Source organism: Trachemys scripta, chromosome 15 (assembly GCF_013100865.1).
Source record: "Trachemys scripta elegans isolate TJP31775 chromosome 15, CAS_Tse_1.0, whole genome shotgun sequence".
NCBI lineage: Eukaryota > Metazoa > Chordata > Testudines > Emydidae > Trachemys > Trachemys scripta.
The window spans coordinates 7,451,495-7,469,097 of record NC_048312.1 but is presented as its reverse complement, the minus strand read 5'-3'; the positions used below and the strand labels follow the sequence as shown (position 1 = coordinate 7,469,097).

The window sequence follows — 17,603 nt, the reverse complement described above, 5'->3', positions numbered from 1 at the left end:
CAATACTTAACTCTGTGTAAGAGTAGCAATCTTTTTAAAAAGGAAAGAAGAAAAACCTGCCATTAATCAAGTGAGAATAAATAAATAGAATAATGTTTAAGAGTTTCTGGATTTTTGGGGGGGAAGGGGTGGTTCCCAAATCTTTATAGCACATTTATACATTTAAAATTCTGGTCTGGTACAGTAATTTTGAACAGTATTTGAGGTCATGTAATGCAGCCAGCACAGTAGCTCTAATATCTGATAATCACTTAGCTACCCTTCAAGAATAGAAATATCTTCATCTGAATCAGAAATGTATCAACTTGTAAAATACTATTTCCAGTAAATTCCTGTTCAGAATTCCAAGTGGCAGGGGTGCATGAAAGATTGGAAATTGAACATGCAGCACAATAGTACGCAGTTATGGTATACTAGGGTTACCATATTCAAACATTTAAAAAAAGAGGACACTCCACGGGGCCCCGGTCCCGCCCCCAGCCCTACCCCAAACTCCGCCCTTTCCCCGCCCCCGGCCCCGCCCCAACCCCTTCTCTGCCCCCATTCCAACCCCTTCCCCAAAGTCCCTGCCCCAACTCTGCCCCCTCCTCTGAGCACCCCGCATTCCCCCTCCTCCCTCCCGCTCTGATCTTGGTTGGGGGTTGCTAAGTGCTTCCCTGCTCCCCACTCGCCCGGCAGCCACTATGCCCCTGCCTGCCCTGCTCCTCCTCACCCTGCAGCCTCTGCACCCCCCCGCCCCTGCAACCTCTTTGCCCCCTGCTCCCCACTCGCCCTGCAGCCTCTGTGCCCCCTGCCTGCCCTGCCCCTGCAGCCTCTGCGCGCCCCTCTTCCCCCCCGCCGCCTGCCCTGCTCCCCCCACTCCCCCGGCAGAGGGAGAACTGCGGGCTCCACGTGGACTCAAACACTGCCGCGCTGCTCTGTGAGGGAGGAGGGAGTGGGGGAGGGGGAGGGACTCTGGCTGCTAGAGGCCCCAGTGGCTGCGAGCGGCTTTCAATCAGGCCAGGTGTCCAATCAGCCGCGCCGCACTCTGCATGAGGGGAAGGGGGAAATCCCGGACATTTCTTCTTGATTAGAAATCTCCCCCCGGACGGCCATTTAAAGCTGAAAAACCTGGACATGTCCGGGGAAACCCGGACGGATGGTAACCCTATGGTATACTACTTTAATCAACATTAGAAACTATTTTTTGAAGAACAAAATCAATCAGTTGCTTTACTCCCTTGTCTAGTATCAAAAGTGACATTGGCAATTGAATCAGTGCATGATTTTCATATCTGAAGGCATCTCAGATCTGAATTCTGGTCTACCAAATGAATCTTACAATACAGTGTACTTGAAATACTGCATAGATTTGAAATATTCAAGTATAAAGCTAGAGAAGATGGGATAAACAGAGGGAGGTACATCCTTTCACAGGATCTGATGCTATATGGTGGTGAAAACTCCTGCGCTCACTTGAGCCCCATCTATTATATTACAGCTTCCACCTTTGGAGTTGCAATGGTGGTGAATGATGGATCCCATTTTTGCTAGTGCAGGCAACCTCAGTGAGGAAGAGCTGATGAATTACAGAACTGAGGTGAAAGTTAGAAAGGGGGTAAAGGGGACAGTTTAATAGGACATGGAAGTTGCTGTAATTTGGTCATATTCCCATTGACGCTGCCCCTTTTCTTTTTTCATGTCTATCTGCTAGAGTGGATGTCTGAGAGTCAGTACAGAGTTGGGAGCAACGATGCCCAGTATGAAGTAAATCAAAAGGAACAACAGCATACAAAGACTGTATAAGAATATTAAACACTTCATAGTCTGTAGCATTCTCTCACTCTATAAAGATCTCCAAGGGCCCACCTTCATAAAGCAAGATGTCTATTCACTTGCCTTCTGACATACAACCTGTTCTATACTTCTGGACGTGTGGACAGATTGTCCAAAGGAAAATGGCCCTGTTTTTAAAACTGCGTGGCATAAGACAGTTAAGAGAAAGGTATTTGCAAATGAAAAACGTTCCCATCAAGTGTGGGTACAGCTATTTTTGGCCATAACTAAATAAAGAAAAGATGAAAATCTTAAACATTACATGGTGCAAAGCTGAACTGAAAGTGGAATAGTACTGTAGCAAATAAAGCAAGATTTTGACGGCATAAAAGCAAAGCTGATTACCTTGTTTTATATAGGAATAGAATTTAGGCAATGTTTAATAAGAGAACCTGGGGGAGGGAGAAATAAAGGAAATGCAGAATAAATTAATCAATTCACCGTACCCTGCAAACTGACATCTGGTTGGTTGTGAGAGTACCAGTCTTATCAGAACAAATAACAGACGTGCAACCCAGCGTTTCAACGGATGGCAGACTTCTAACAATAGCATTCTTCTTGGCCATTCTGCGGGTTCCTAGGGCCAAGCATGTGGTAATAACAGCAGGCAGACCCTCAGGGATAGCAGCAACAGCAAGAGCAACGGCAATTTTAAAGTAGTAGATGGCGCCTCGAATCCAGGAGCCACCATGAACTGGATCATTGAAGTGACCTATGTTGATTATCCAGACAGCAATGCAAATGAGTGAGATGACTTTGGACAGCTGCTCTCCAAACTCATCCAGTTTCTGTTGCAGTGGTGTTCTCTCTTGTTCAGTAGCTACCATCTCATCACGAATTTTGCCAATTTCAGTGTTCACTCCTGTTGCTACAACTACTCCCATAGCTTTACCAGCAGCAATGTTAGTTCCCTAAAATGGAATCGAAAAAAGAAGGGAAAAGAGATTCGTAAGTCATTCTGTGACAATATTGAAGTAGGCCTGTTGCATACCAGATTCACAGATAACTTTTTCTGCTAAGACATTAAGTTCTATCTGAAAGTTTGTTCTCTGATTTTGGCTAATTTAAGATGCAATGCTCACGTGGTTCACATATTTCACTGTTATCAGTTCTTGATAAGTTATTTTGGATTCTATTTTGACAGCCATTCTTTGTGAGGTCAGTAAGGTGGTATACATTAGTCCTTAAAAGGGCACGAGTACCCTTACCAAAAGGTATGTTCCTTATTAACCTGTGGAAGATCCACATAAAACAAAAGGGGAAGCTAATTATATAAGAAAAAGTGATAACACAATATGAAGTAAAATTGATAAACTGAAGAATTTTTACTCTTTTAGTTATAGAAATCTTAGTCATTTAATATTAGTCATTTAATGTAACAATTTGTAACAGTCATTTAAGCTTGAAGCTAAAAGTAAACCCAAAGTACTGTGTAGTCAAGGAGCTTTCCATTAACAATTGTGTCTGTATCTAGCTAAACATCAAAGCCAAAAGAGCTTCTATGGGGGAAGAGGAATGAGTGGGAGACCTGTATATATTATGCTATCAGTTTGAAATACACCTGCTTTTCTAATTTTTTAAACTGTTCAAGACTCAATTCCAGAGAAGCTGCTAGTAGATTAAGCTAGATTCCCCAATGCTTTCACTGCCACCTGCTCTGAGTACAAGATAGATAGCCACCTACAAAAAGCCTACTACAAACATTAATTGCCATCACCATCATGTAAATGTAAGATCTAGTTCATGCAGTATAGTACTGGAAATACAGAGTGATAGTGTTATGAAGGGTTAATGTTAGCAGTGTCACATTTACCAAGAGATCATCAGTAAATCAAATGTGCTCTTAACACCAGAGTAGCTTCCTTAGGCCTTGGCTACACTTACCCGCTAGTTCGACGGCTGGAAATCGAACTTCTGGGTTCGACTTATCGCGTCTAGTCTGGACGTGATAAGTCGAACCCGGAAGTGCTCGCCGTCGACTGCGGTACTCCAGCTCGCCGAGAGGAGTACCGCGGAGTCGACGGGGGAGCCTGCCTGCCGAGTGTGGACCAAGGTAAGTTCGAACTAATTCGAACTAAGGTACTTCGAACTTCAGCTACGTTATTCACGTAGCTGAAGTTGCGTACCTTAGTTCGAATTAGGGGGGTAGTGTAGACCAAGCCTTACTGTTTTGAAAGTTAGGAAAGAGGATTAAAACAGCAGGTAGGAAGTGAGTGAAAAAATTCTTTGCATAGAAAGTTTGAAATGTTACATCAAACACCAGTAAGTCCTAAAACCTTAAGTAAATGTTGCCTCCCTTAACCATTTTAACATTTGTGAATCAATCTATTTCTATGTCCAGACTAGCCATTTGTACCTACAATATCTATTTTTCAATATTTCATAAGAACCACCTTAATAAGTCCAGACTGCTTGGAGTTTCAGTTACATTTCTCTTTAAGTTTAATATCCCCCAAGAAATCCAAATATGCAGACTTTCCTTAAAGGATGGGCCAATGAAGAACTATTAATATTGACTCATAACATGCAGCATGATAAATTTCTTCTAAGACCTATGTCCAAATTCAGTCCTTGGGTAAGCAAGCACAACTCCACTCAAGTCAATGGGCTTACAGCCATGGTAGTGGTCACCCTTAAATCGCAAGGAAAGAATTTAATATTTTGCTAACTCGAGCCCAATTCTGCCACCTGGTACACGCACCGAATATTCCTGGGCTCAAATGGGTGCCTTCATGAATATATTCAGAGAGAGAAAGAATAGCAGAATCAGACCTTGAAAAGCAAAGTTTACCAATAACCTATAATCATTCATTTACTATTTAATACTTAAGCATCCTAAAGCATTCAAATTTTTTGTCCAGTCTGTGTGAAGCAATGAAATGGTGCATAGACTAAAATTAAGCTTCTAGTTCTCACTGAATATTCAGACACAGTATACAAATGAGGGAAGCTCAATTCAAATCATTCCTCTTTATGAAATATTGCTAGCTCTTAAGAGGTGAAATGACATGGATTTCACAATTAGTTTCCAAGTGCACACACACTGGTAAGTCTTTTTTAAAAAGTGTTTTTCTAGGATGTATGCAAATTTCTGCACCAAAAGTAGAAGTTAAATTTCTCGAGTTTATTTGGATTGAGAAACGCTTTCCTTAAGGATTCATTTTAATAAAGCAGACAGGATTTCCTCTTGGTTTCTAATCAATCGGAGGAGCTTGCTGCAGACAGCAGTTTATGTTTGGTAGAGTACAGCAAAGGTAGCATGTATGTACTATTTATAGTGTTATTTAACCTGAATAACTCTTGAAATTCTAAGACTTAAAAAGCTCCACAAGCGTTCATTTGGTAAATTCTATATTGCTGTAAGTCACTAACTCTCATAACTTAAAAAAAATTACTTACAGAAAAAAGCATGTTCTTCTTGTCTTGGTTCACAGCACGAGGATCAGGCACAGGATCAGTATGCTTAATGACAGATACAGATTCACCTAAATAAAGGTTATAGTGTTAATGGGAGTTTGTATGTTTAATTTTAACTTTACTTGTAAACTGATCTAATAGAAAATATGGTATAAGCTTAAACTCCTTAAAATTGTATTTATCTTGTCATGGCACTTGCATATACTTTTCTTATAGCATTTCAATAAAGTTTTAATGGTTTCCATAGCCACACTTCCTGTTTCTTTTAAAGTAGATTGAGTCCTTTTTAATAAAGCCTTAGATTTCAAAGGGAAGAATTACAATTTATACACAAGTGAGTTCATGGTTTTCCTTCAGTGGAGCATCCATTTTTAAGATTTTAAAACATTCAGACCCTATGCCTGATGTGGGTTTACACAACAAATACTACCAGAAAAGATTTTTCAGATAGAGTCTGAAAATATTGGTAAGAAATTAATTCCAATGGAAGGTAGGAGTCCATACAGGATCCTGTTAGATTAAGGTCCATTCTCTTTCCTACAATTCTTCTTCCTAGTCTTAGCCCTAAAGGTTCTGTAACTTCAGTAAAGAATGCACTTTTCTGCTGGTTCTCTGAACAAGAGCAGTTCAGTCTAATCTGACCTTATTCTTGCCTACATAAAATGTCAAAGAAAAGATCTAAGACACTAACTAGAAAAGGGCATATAAATCTACTGTATTCTTCACTACCACCTTTGAAAGGTACATTTTGATCTCCCGCCCAGAAATTCTAGATGGTAAACGAAACTTAGGTACTGAACAGTTTCCTCATGACGAAAGGTTTCTAGTTACATTTAGCATCTTATTTTTAAGATAAATCCTCTATTTATGAAAAGAGGAACAGTTGGTCTCTTTATAAATAAATTCATTTGTTTTTTTCCTTAATCAAAAGTACACACTGAATTTGGACACTGCAAAAGTGATTCAACTAAGATCTAACTGAAATTTCTTGCTTGCTGTTCAGATATAAAATTCTATAAGGCTGCAAAATAATTAAGAATAGTTCCCTGTAAAGCATCAGGAAAGTAACTGGACTGATTAATATAATCAAAAGCCAGACAGATACAATACTATATACTTCACTGACATGAGAATTCACATTAAAAAAGCATACATAAAGCAAGCTATTCATATTTTTAGAATAAGTACCTCCAAAGTTTAAGTAACATTTAGAGTTTAAGCCAGGCTCTTTATTTTAAGAGGAAAGCAGGGAGCTAAACAGCCCATTTTAAGTAGCTGACACTAGCAACATTTTGTTTTTTAAAAAAGCTTTCATTTTCTTTCTATATTTATCTCGGGTGGAATAGGATAAACCGAGAGAATGAGTTTTCTGAAAAAAAGTCATCCAAATTTCAGAGGCCAGTTTAGCACTACAGTAACTTTGTGTTATGCCATATTTCAGACTGGCTAATGTCAATATTTTCAAATTTCTGTATTAAGTTTTATTAGTTGCCTTCAAATTTGAGAAACTGATAAAATAAAATATGTTAGAGATAAGTGGAAGGGGCCAATGAAGAAGAAAATGGTGACGGCCAATAGGTTACATTTATATTCCAGGATGTACCCTTCCCCTCTCCCCCTTAATGGTGTTACAAATCAAAACTACCAGACTGCTCAATGCTATTCATTATAGCCCAGGACTTTGTCCTTGAGCATAAAGAGCCTATCATCTTTGTTGGGAGTGAGGAGGAAAAGGAACAGCCTAGAGAAAAGCATTACAGCCTCAGAGGATGATAGTCACTACAGAGACCTAAATAATGAAGCTATGAATGTTGGGAAGGATTAAGAGGGACATTAGGTAAAACAAATCCAAAATAAAAGGAAGAGAAACTATTAATTCATTTGTCTAATCATTCACTGCTGTTGAGAAAAGACAACCCAATCATTTTTACATGCCTTGAATGGACTATGGACAAGTGGGGCTCATGTCCAGATGTCTAGGCATCTGCCAGAAACACTCTAGCCTCCTTTTTCCTCTTATTACTTATTATTCCCACTTATTAATTTTAAATGAATCCACAAAAGCTATAGATTAGAATGTACATGTTTTCAAGTACTTTAAAACAGTTTTAAGGGGGCGTAAGAGCACAGGACGCAATCAGTACTTGGGTGGGGGAGGGGGAGGGAAGGTTTGGATGAGAACAGTGTCCTTAGTTAGACAGTATGTTTTTGAAATCTACACATGGCTGAATGCACTTCTTTGCAAGGTCAATCTCTCCTAAAAGCCACATGTTGCTATTGCATTTATTGAGTTACCTGTGATTTTAAGGTGTTAAATCTGGCTTATCACAAGCCTCAGGTGGTAGAGTGTAATATCTGGATTCCAGGGCCATACTAATAGCAGATTATAACATACTATATAAGGTTTGTTCAGTACACATTTTCAAAATGAAAACATCTTTACAAGCCACTGTTTGGACTGAGTATCAAAGCAAGTTTTGAAAGAGTTAGTTTATGTAGCTTTCAGCACTTCCAAGCTTACCACTTTCTCTTTCAGTTACAAGACTGACAGCTAGGTCAATGAGAAGTAGAAGTTGTAGCTCAGAGGAGCTTCTCACTGAGTGTGAATCCTGAAGAAACACACTACAGTACCATTTAATTAAGACACTCCCCTTCATCTCCCTGATCAGGGTGAAATTTCTTAAGTCTGGCTGCTCTGCTAAATTAGAAACCCAGAAAAGAAAAAAACACCTTAGTAGTTAGAAATTCACCCAGACAGGAAAAATTCATTTTATTGAAACCTCGGGTCTCTTGAAGAGAAATTGAGCAAGAGTTTCTACTAAGCCCCAGTTTCTGCTTCTCGTCATCCTAGGTCAATCTGGATAACAAAGTCTTAAAAAGTTTATATATTATGTAAAACTCCCCATACCTCAAACAAAGGGTTTTGACCACTGTGTAGCCATGAAAGGAGAGGTGTAAACAAGTGATAGGGTCTTCAGAACTCAGGGTGTTTGACCACATTTTTCTGAATTTTTGTATGTTTGCTATCATAAGGTCAATAAGACAATTTTGTTAAACCATGCACAAGACAGGCCCCTGAAGTCAAACAAAAAATAAATTCAGATTTGCTTTTATAAATGAGAAAAACTGATGTTTGGCAGATTCAGTATTTAAGAGTACTACAGTATCACATGTTGCATAACATATTTCATTTAATATGAGCTTCCGTAACTTTAAAAAAAAAAAAAAGGTTACTTATATCTGGTTTCAGAGTATATATCTGGGTAATACACAGAAAATGCTTGATTGTTCAAACCGAGTGAACTCCATAAATGGCAAACAATTGCTAGTGAGACAAGGTGGGTGAGGGAATATCTTTTATTGGTCCAACTTCTGTTGGACAGAGACAAAAGCTTTCGAGCTTACACACAGAGCTTTTCTTCAGGTCTGGGAAACCCTCGCATAAAGTATCACTGCTAAATACAAGGTTTGAACAGATTGTTTAGCATAAGTAATTAACAGACCTCAAGGAAACATTCAAGGTGAAGTGACCTGTTAACACTCCTCCAGAGGAAAGGAAGGGGGTGGGGGTTTGTTAGGGGGTTACAGATTGGATTTATGGCTTATTACAACAGTGTGTCTGTTTAGTCCATGATTTTTAGTGTCTAGCAAAGTTATGAATTTAAGATCCCAGGCTTGTCTTTTGAAAGTGTTTTGCAGATTTCCTTTGAGGATAGGTCAGATACAGTGATTGTTTTGTGAGAAATGTTCACCCACAAGTGATAGGGTGTTTTTGTCTTTTATTGTTTTCCTGTGAGAGTTCATTTGAGAGTGTAATGATTGTCTGGTTTCACCCACAACTGCTATTGGGGCATTTAGTGCACTGAATAAAGTACATCACATATTGTGGTAAGTATGTGTAGAACCCATGGATCTTGAAAGGGGTGTTATGTATTGGGGAGGGGGGGGTAATCATTGTAGCAGTGGAGGTATACCCGAAGGTTTTGCATCTGCACAAAGCAATTGCTAGTATAACCCAGTACTTCATATTTTTATATATGATTGGCCACAAATCAGTAGCCCCAATTATGGTATCCTCTCTGATGTAGTTTCATTTTACATAAATGTATCTGCCAACAATCCCAATAAAACTTCAGAAACCCCATAAAGAAGAAAACTCATTAGTCTCCCACAAGTTGAGTCTATATAGCCAAGTATTTAGTAGTATATGTTCATCATTGCAATATGAGATTGCAAGATCATATTGTTCAACAGCCGTTGGCCGTTATGATACAGTAACCAAGCAAACCACATTACTTAAGCAACTTGGGTCTGACAGTGAATCAAAACCAATTCTAAACATATACTTACATAACTCAAAAATCATACAGCCTACCTGTCAGAATTGATTGGTCTACTCTTAGAGTTGTAGATTTGATAGAAGTAAGTCTTATATCAGCAGGAACCTTGTCACCAACTATGGATTCAAAACAAAGTTAGAGAATTTAGTTATTCAGTAATGATTTATAAGCAATCACTCTATAGCAACAAGTTTTTTAGGTGTTTGCTGAATAACTGCTCAGTAAGTGTTCAGTTAAATGATACTATCAGCATTTCCTACAGCTTTTGTAAGTTGCAATATTCTCTACAAATGTGTTATAAAATTCACTTTGAACTGCTAAAATAATTCAGACTTGTATAAGCACTAATAAATAAATCTGTTTGGTACAAGTTTACAAGTCTCTGAAAAACAGACATGAAAACATTTTTTGTTTCCATGAAGTTACTTCTCAGAACACCTTGAGATAGTATGGACAGAACATGGCCTACTAGAAGCTGAATGAGTTCCAGAAGCAACTGGAGAATATACATTTCAAAACTTTTCCATGTATCAAAAACCCACAAACTACTGTGGTTTTCAGGCACCGATATTGGCTACTGGCTTTGACTTTCCCCTCCAGAAATTCTTTGCTTACACAGTATCATATTTGGCACAAAAGAAATAGCTAAAGTTAGTCCTCAGCAATCCAAAGATGGGAAAAATACAGAGAATTTTCAAAGTTAAAAGAAAATATTTGAAGTTAATACAAAGGCTGCAGTACCCACTTGTTAGGGACCAATCGTGAATGTAATGCACTCCTAGAAATATGCTAGTCATTGCAAAGTTCTAATGCTATATTCTAAACATGGTCATACAGTGCAGAGGTCAATTTTAGATTTGAATAGTATATTGGCTTATTTTTTCCATAGCCTCATAACAATATGATCAGCTAACCATTAAGATACCAAGTTCTGAATCCCCATTTGTGAATTGTGATGACATTCACATTAGACATTTTCTGTCCTGGGATTGACTTTATATATTCTACCTACTAGATATTAATGCAAACATTTGAGAAAAGCCTTTCCATCCTATGCCAGGAACAGTTTTCCAAAAATGTAGCCAAAGATAGGACAGTAAATAGGGAAGATGCTAGAGAATAAGCATGAGCCCAGAGCTATGTAGCTGGCTATTCTCTCCAGCATCTTCATTGTTCTCCCCCCACCCCCCCCAGCATCTTCATTGGGTTTTTTAATCCCAAATTCATTCCCCCTTCTACTCCCTCTTATTCTGTTATTCCTGGTTTTCAGGACACAGCAAAATGAACAGCTGCTCTGTCACCACCACCATTTTGTGAATCGGCCCAAAAAATTGGTTTGTGGAGGCAAATAAACCTGTTGAAACTTGTTAATCTAACTCACATTTCTGTACATTTCTTTATATGCTGCGTTTAACAATTTCTAATTGGTTAGTATAATCCTTGTATCAAGTCCATTTCTATTCTTAATGTGGAAAGTCTCTAATTTCATTTATTGTGAATTAAGCATACAAGTTCTGAAGGAAACGAAGAATCTGAATGCTTTGATTACTAGCTAGTTAGAACTGATCTTGTCAGTGGATGGAATCATTACAACAGTCCCTTTCTAGTATGTCCCTGCAGTAAAAAAGCAAGCTGCAATTCCTGCAGGAACTGCTTATGCAACTAGAAGCAATAGTGCACATAAAGAGAGTAACAGTGTCAATAAGCCAGCAAGAACGTTACAACCTTACTCAGTGTATACCAGTTAATAAGCAGAAAGGCCAAGAGTGAGAGAGGTAGGATCTGAGAAGGAGGACTAAATGAACAAGATTTTTAATTGTAAAAGCCCAATTTAAAAAAAAAAAAAAAAAAAAAAGTTAATTCTGTGCCATATTCTCCATGATTGCTCACAAGGATAAAAATAATGCTAATTGGAAAAGTCTCCCTTCAGGTGACAAACTTAGAAGAACTACACTAATTTACAAAAAGTCCATCACATCTGTGTATATGAAAAAGGCCAATAAATAGCTAAATTCATTTTCCATTTTGTACCATTATTGCATGTGAAAACTAATCTAAGCTACAGTGCCCTTGAGCAGTGAGAGAAAATAGCATTAGACAAACAATGACCAAGGCCAAAAATGGGAAAACTATTTGAATATGCTCCCCGGATGTCGTGATGAGGTTTATATGTAGACATTTGATAGCAGCTGGTTTTCAGCTATCACAATTCCACAAGAACAGAAGTACAAAGTAGTATAGGTCTCGTCAATCTGTATGCGTACACTGTTGCTGTACTTTCAACAGCTGAGCATCTACTAGTATCTCAAATGTACTAATACATTTGACAAGGCTATATTAGAAGACTGGATCTCTTTACCCAGAACTTTACATGTACACAGAAAGTCACTAACCATCTAAAGCAGCACTTAAAAAAACAAAAACAAGACAGCACATTTTCTTTTAATTGAAAAGAACATGAAGGAAAATATACTTAAAGAAGTATCTTTATTTACTGCTTTTGAAGTTCTATAAACTGTTCAGCAAACTGGTCAGGATAGAGCTTTGGTCTGCTAGATTAATGATATCCAATGACCTGCTAATCCATGAAACAAATATTTACTTCTAGTCACTAACAATTGTTTTAGGCAAAAGGTATTGTGACCAAGTTAACATTTCATTGTTCTATAGTTTGCCAGCCTGTCCAAATGAATTTAAGACAGACACCATGTGCACAAAACATTGAAGTTGTACTAGGTGCCACAATACAGTACATAGATTTAAAAGAGTTCTGTTTCCTCCTCTATAGTCACAACCCAACCCTCCTATTCTTCCTCTTCCTTTAGAGCACAAACTTTTTTATCCTACAAGTAAGCTAAAAGATTTATTTTAAAAATTACATAGAATTGACATAGCTCTTTGATGATTGATGGTGCAGAACTTGGAATCTGCACACATCCACATGGGATAGGCAAGTATTATTGCCATTTTACAGACAGGAAAACTGATGCAGAAAGACGAAGTGACTTGCTCTACGCCATAGCCCAGTAGTGGCAGAGCCAACATTAAAACTCAGGACTTCAATTCCTAATCCAGTGTCCATATCTCCATCTATTCAAATCCACCTGTATGGCCAGTAACATAGGAAGTTTAGATTACAAGCAGAAGTGATTCAAAGCTTGTTGCATTTTAAGACCACAGTCACATCTCTGAATATGTAATGCAGTTTACAAAAAATTAGTCCGATGGACAGCCCCAAACAAGTTACAAGACTGCATTTCTCACTCACCCATTCTTACTCTCTTTCAGTGAAGACCACAATCAAGGTTCAAACCAGTTTACATAAGGACCCTAAAGCAAAACCTTTTTATGATAAAATTAACCTTTTTAGGCATTTCCTCTGAGCTGTTCTAGTCAACATGATAGTTAAGACATTGGTAGCCATCTGGAGCACTGACTACACTACCACCAGTGCAACTGAAACTCTGGTAGTAATCACAAGAACTTTTTTGGGCAAAAAAGGTCTAGTATACACAATGTCTCAAAGTAACTGGTAGCTTCCTTCCTCTATATCATTCAACACTGGAAAGAAACCAAGTTTAATATTTCAGCTGGTTTCAAATCATCCATAGAAACAATACAAGTATTTCAGAAGGACCAAGATATATCCCTAGGCCATAAACTAGGGTTGAAGCAAGCCAACAAAAACCTGAACACAAAGTATTTGGCACAGTTTTTGGCTGCTACAGAACTGCCACAAAGTGAGATGACATAGAAATGACTAGACTATGTGTTAGAGAGAGGAATTCCACTAAATTTCCTCCAAACATCTAAAGCTACTATTATATTTAACTGGATTATTTTCCCCAGAAAGAAAATCAGAATTACAGTTGTGTGTGGTTTTTAGTTCCAAAAGTAGATTGTAGGATTACAATGCCTCACTCCAGAAGACTGAAAGATTACCTAGACCTAGAGATAGTGGTTTTAGACAGTGCCCTGATTTATGCATCATTTCTTTATAGATATTGGCCCAAATCCTGCTTTCCTGGCTCATACAAGCAGTCCCATTGACTTCAAAATGGGTTCTATAAGTAAAGAAAGCAGGATTTTGCTCAGAAGTTTATTACTCTTTGTGTCACCAAAAAAATGGAATATTTTCCAGCAAAGTTTTAATACAAATTCTGATGTGCAATAAAGAAACTTGTTTTTAAAAACATATCATTAGCCAAAATAATAAGAGGTTTAAGTACTGCTCTAAACTCAGTGTGTGTGTGTGCGCGCGCGCGCGTGTGTATTTTGAACTGAGGTGGACAATTTAGGACATTCAGATTTAAATACAAAACTTTTGGGCCAGCTTTAATTTCAAATTCATATTGCAACTAAAAATATTGATTCATCAGATATGCAGATCCTGGAGCTTTAATCAGAATCTGGTTCTAACTTTTAAGTACCTGAAATTACTGAGTATTTCAGCTCATTAATGTAAGATTGTGAGAAAATTATTGGTAACAGTTGACTTATTTCTAGTGCCATCTATTTTGCTTTTACTGTATTTTATTCCCAAGTTTAAAATTGGTTTTCAGGTTACCTAGTTTATTTTGCATCTCATCCTCATCCCTCCCTTTGCTTTGTCTGCGTATAGTCAGATTAACTTTGGGCCTAGTACTGCAAAGATTTACAAACAAATGTAACTTTAAGCATTATAGTCAATGGGACTACTCCCATGTTTCAAATTAAACAAATGTTTGCAGGCTTGGGATCTCTGATTTTGAGATCATAGAGAAGGGACTTTCTATGAGACAGAAGTAAAAATGTTGACTCTATAAACAGTAACAACTATAATCAATTGCAATATCTAGGTACGTTGGGGATGATCAAGGATACAAGCTGCAATCCCATATCATTTAAGTCAATGGGAGACATTCCATTAATTTCAATCAGGCCCATATTGGTTGAAGACTGCAGCATTATTACGTTGAGAGATTTTCAAATCAGGACGTAGAATTTTACTCTGATACACCCCCAGACAAAGTTTTTCAGCCTTAACCCCAAAGGTCTTGGGTGTTGTTTAAAGACAAATTAAAAGATGTACGGAACTAACACAATTTAAAGATGCCAGGTTGGCCAACGTAGAGAGCGAATGTCTCTACGCACAACACAATTGAGTGTACGGACTTCCCCGCCAATGTACCTCAACCTGAAGAGCCATCCTGCGGGAAGAGAGGGTTTTTCCAGTTTCCGCAAACATTCAGAATTAGCATATTTGTTCACAGTCAATGCGAAGGCTCCTCTGAGAACTGGGCTAAAACCACCAATCAGACATAATCCAGATCACCAACTGTAACATCTGTAGGTCACTATGAATTTGGATTACAGTAAAACTAGCACTGAAGTATTCCATCATCAGTTGAGGGTTCCCACTACCACCACACTTTCATGTTCTACCCAGAAAAAATTATTTTCGTTAATGCAATGCTTTGGATAAAAAAATTCCCAATTCCAGTCTATTCAAACCGGAGATTAATAGTATTCTAGGCTAGAATATCACCTAGCAAACCATGTATTTAACAGTTAGTCTGAACAGGTTTAAAGTTCAATATAGATGGTGCCTAAAAGGGAATATTAACACTATTTGAACTGTAGTTTGAATTCCAGACCCACATTACACTTTTGGGGTACATACTGAGTTGGAGTCAAGCTAATAAACTTCCACTAGACTGTGGGGGAACCATGATTATCTCCCAAATTCTGCATATTTTAAACAGACAGACATTCTATTTTTAGCATTGGTTTACAGTGAAAAGGGATTGGACGTTCAAAACACCTTAGGAACAGCCATTTCACCATTACAAAACATAATGGCCCCCAAGAAAGTGGTTTTGTTTTATGTATTTAGACAATCTTCAAACACATTAGGGAATTTTAAGATACATAGTCAGAGCTGTTAATGTGTTCAATTAACCAGATGTCTCTTATCCCGGAATTGAAAGCTTGCCAAGAAGAATCAAGGTTTGCATGCCTAGGTACTTCATACAATATTAAAAAAATCCCACAAATCCTCAAAGTTGAATGGCCAGTTAGTCTGAGTGCACTAATGACAAAACAGCATACTGAATCCCTGAAGCTGCAGCAACACTGATTTCATTATGGAATAAAAGAAGCCTTTTGAAAAGAATACCTCTTATTTACAATGCTAAGTGTAAATAGTTCAGTCATTTCAGTCTCGGCAGAGAAGCTCAAATATGCCAAGTACCATCATAAATATTTCTTTTTTATTTATACTCAGTGTTAACAATTCTAGGCCCATATTAATTCTGACTGTTTAAGTGTCCATGGTATCAATTAAAAAAAAAAAAATTTTGTTCCCTCTTACGGGTTTTCATCTAAAACTAACAATCACAGAATATGTGTGGGGATCTTTAAGCTTTTAGAAGTAAAAAATCTTTGTGGTCTTTACTGTATAAAAAGCAATTCTATGCCTACACGCTACAGGGAACAGCTTTAGTCTCTCATGTTTGCATATTCTAGCTGTTTGCAAAATATTTCCTATACACAGAATAGTGAATGCTGTTAAACTGCAGAAACTGTCAAAACCAGAAAACTTAAGTTTGCCCACTATTGTACAATAACCTTTCACAAGAGAGTGAACTTAATTATTCCCCTCATTCCTAAAAATAAAAGTCATGTATGAATATGGAAGGTCTGAGCAGAGGGAATATCAAGACTGAACCTGGACTATTTATGATCAAGTAATAAGGCCACCAAAAATGTGGTCTTTTGGGGAAGGAGGGATAGTACAATAATGAACAATCACAGTCCCTTCAGTTCTAAATATGCTAATATTGCTTGCAATTACTACCCATGCAGACAAATAAAACATCATATGTTTCAGAGATATAGCAGTAGGTGCTGATTACATTTATGTTGAATACTACAGGCAGGATAATATCCCAAAAAAATTTCTCATTAACCATCTGTACTGGCTTTCTACCTGTGTTATTTATAAATTATACTACAATTAAACTTATACAATGCATAAATAGGATAATCAAACTTCTGTAAGTACTGTATGTGTTTTAATATAAAAGGGATAGGATTTTGGGGAAAGGGAGAAGGTAGAACCCACATATAATATTACCTGGAACCCTAAAGCAATCACCAATATAATCTAGTGACAGAAGAGCAGCTCGTTTGTTCAGGAGCATCAGGCCAGAAGGGACCACTGATCATCTAGTCTGACCTCCTGTATACCGCCCAGAGGGCTTCTCGGAATTAATTCCTGTTTGTAAATCGAGACTGGATGTTTTTCTAAAAGATATACTCTAGTTCAATTTTCCAGTGAAGGAGAATCCTCTTTCTTCACCACTGGTAAATTGTTCCAATAGTTATTTACTATTTCAGTCAAAAATTTGCTTATTTCCAGTCCAAATTATCTAGATTCAATTTCCAGCTATTGGATCTTGTTATACCTTTGTCTGCTAAACTGAAGAGCCTTCTATTATCAAATTTCTGTTACCTATGTGGGTAGTTATAGGCTAATCAAGTCACCGCTTAACTTTCTCGGAAGTACAGAATAAGGAAGGGGAGAACAATTCAGATTCACCTTATGCCAGACCAGATAAATGGATGACACTGGCACAACTCAGCACTGAAGCAGCATCAAACAGTAGTCACATCTATTAACAAAGTACTGTATGTGTTCAGACAATGAAAGGTAAACTGATATTTTATCAGCGTACTCAAGTTTTGAACAGCAAGTTTTCTTTACCCTAATAAAACGTGCCAGGGTATTATGGTATTAACAGTTACCTTGATTTTTCAAGAATTTTGTTTAGTATTGTTTGTGCCCTGTTGAAGCATCAATTCTATTCAGGGTATACGAGTGCCGATAAGTTCTGAATCTCACCAGTCAGCCTCATTCTCTCTAGCTCTGCTTAATAGTTCAGTAACTCACAAGGGAAATGCAGCAAGACCTAGAAAAAGCATTTAAATTCAATATTCCCTTTATAAATTCTTAAATAATGTGTGTTGGAAGTGACACTAATCTTTCTG

General features: G+C 37.7%; 1 protein-coding gene across 2 annotated transcripts in view; it reads right to left on the bottom strand.

Annotated features, from left to right (window-relative positions):
• ATP2A2 (ATPase sarcoplasmic/endoplasmic reticulum Ca2+ transporting 2) overlaps nucleotides 1-17,603 on the bottom strand; it is a 75,135-nt gene that overhangs the window by 27,424 nt on the left and 30,108 nt on the right. For both annotated transcript variants that reach the window (XM_034791585.1, XM_034791584.1), the window contains exons 6-8: nucleotides 9,608-9,688; nucleotides 5,215-5,300; nucleotides 2,262-2,726 (exon numbers count right to left, since the gene is read on the bottom strand). In XM_034791585.1, the coding sequence (XP_034647476.1) occupies nucleotides 2,262-2,726; nucleotides 5,215-5,300; nucleotides 9,608-9,688 (632 nt within the window). The remainder of the gene's footprint in view (nucleotides 1-2,261; nucleotides 2,727-5,214; nucleotides 5,301-9,607; nucleotides 9,689-17,603) is intronic.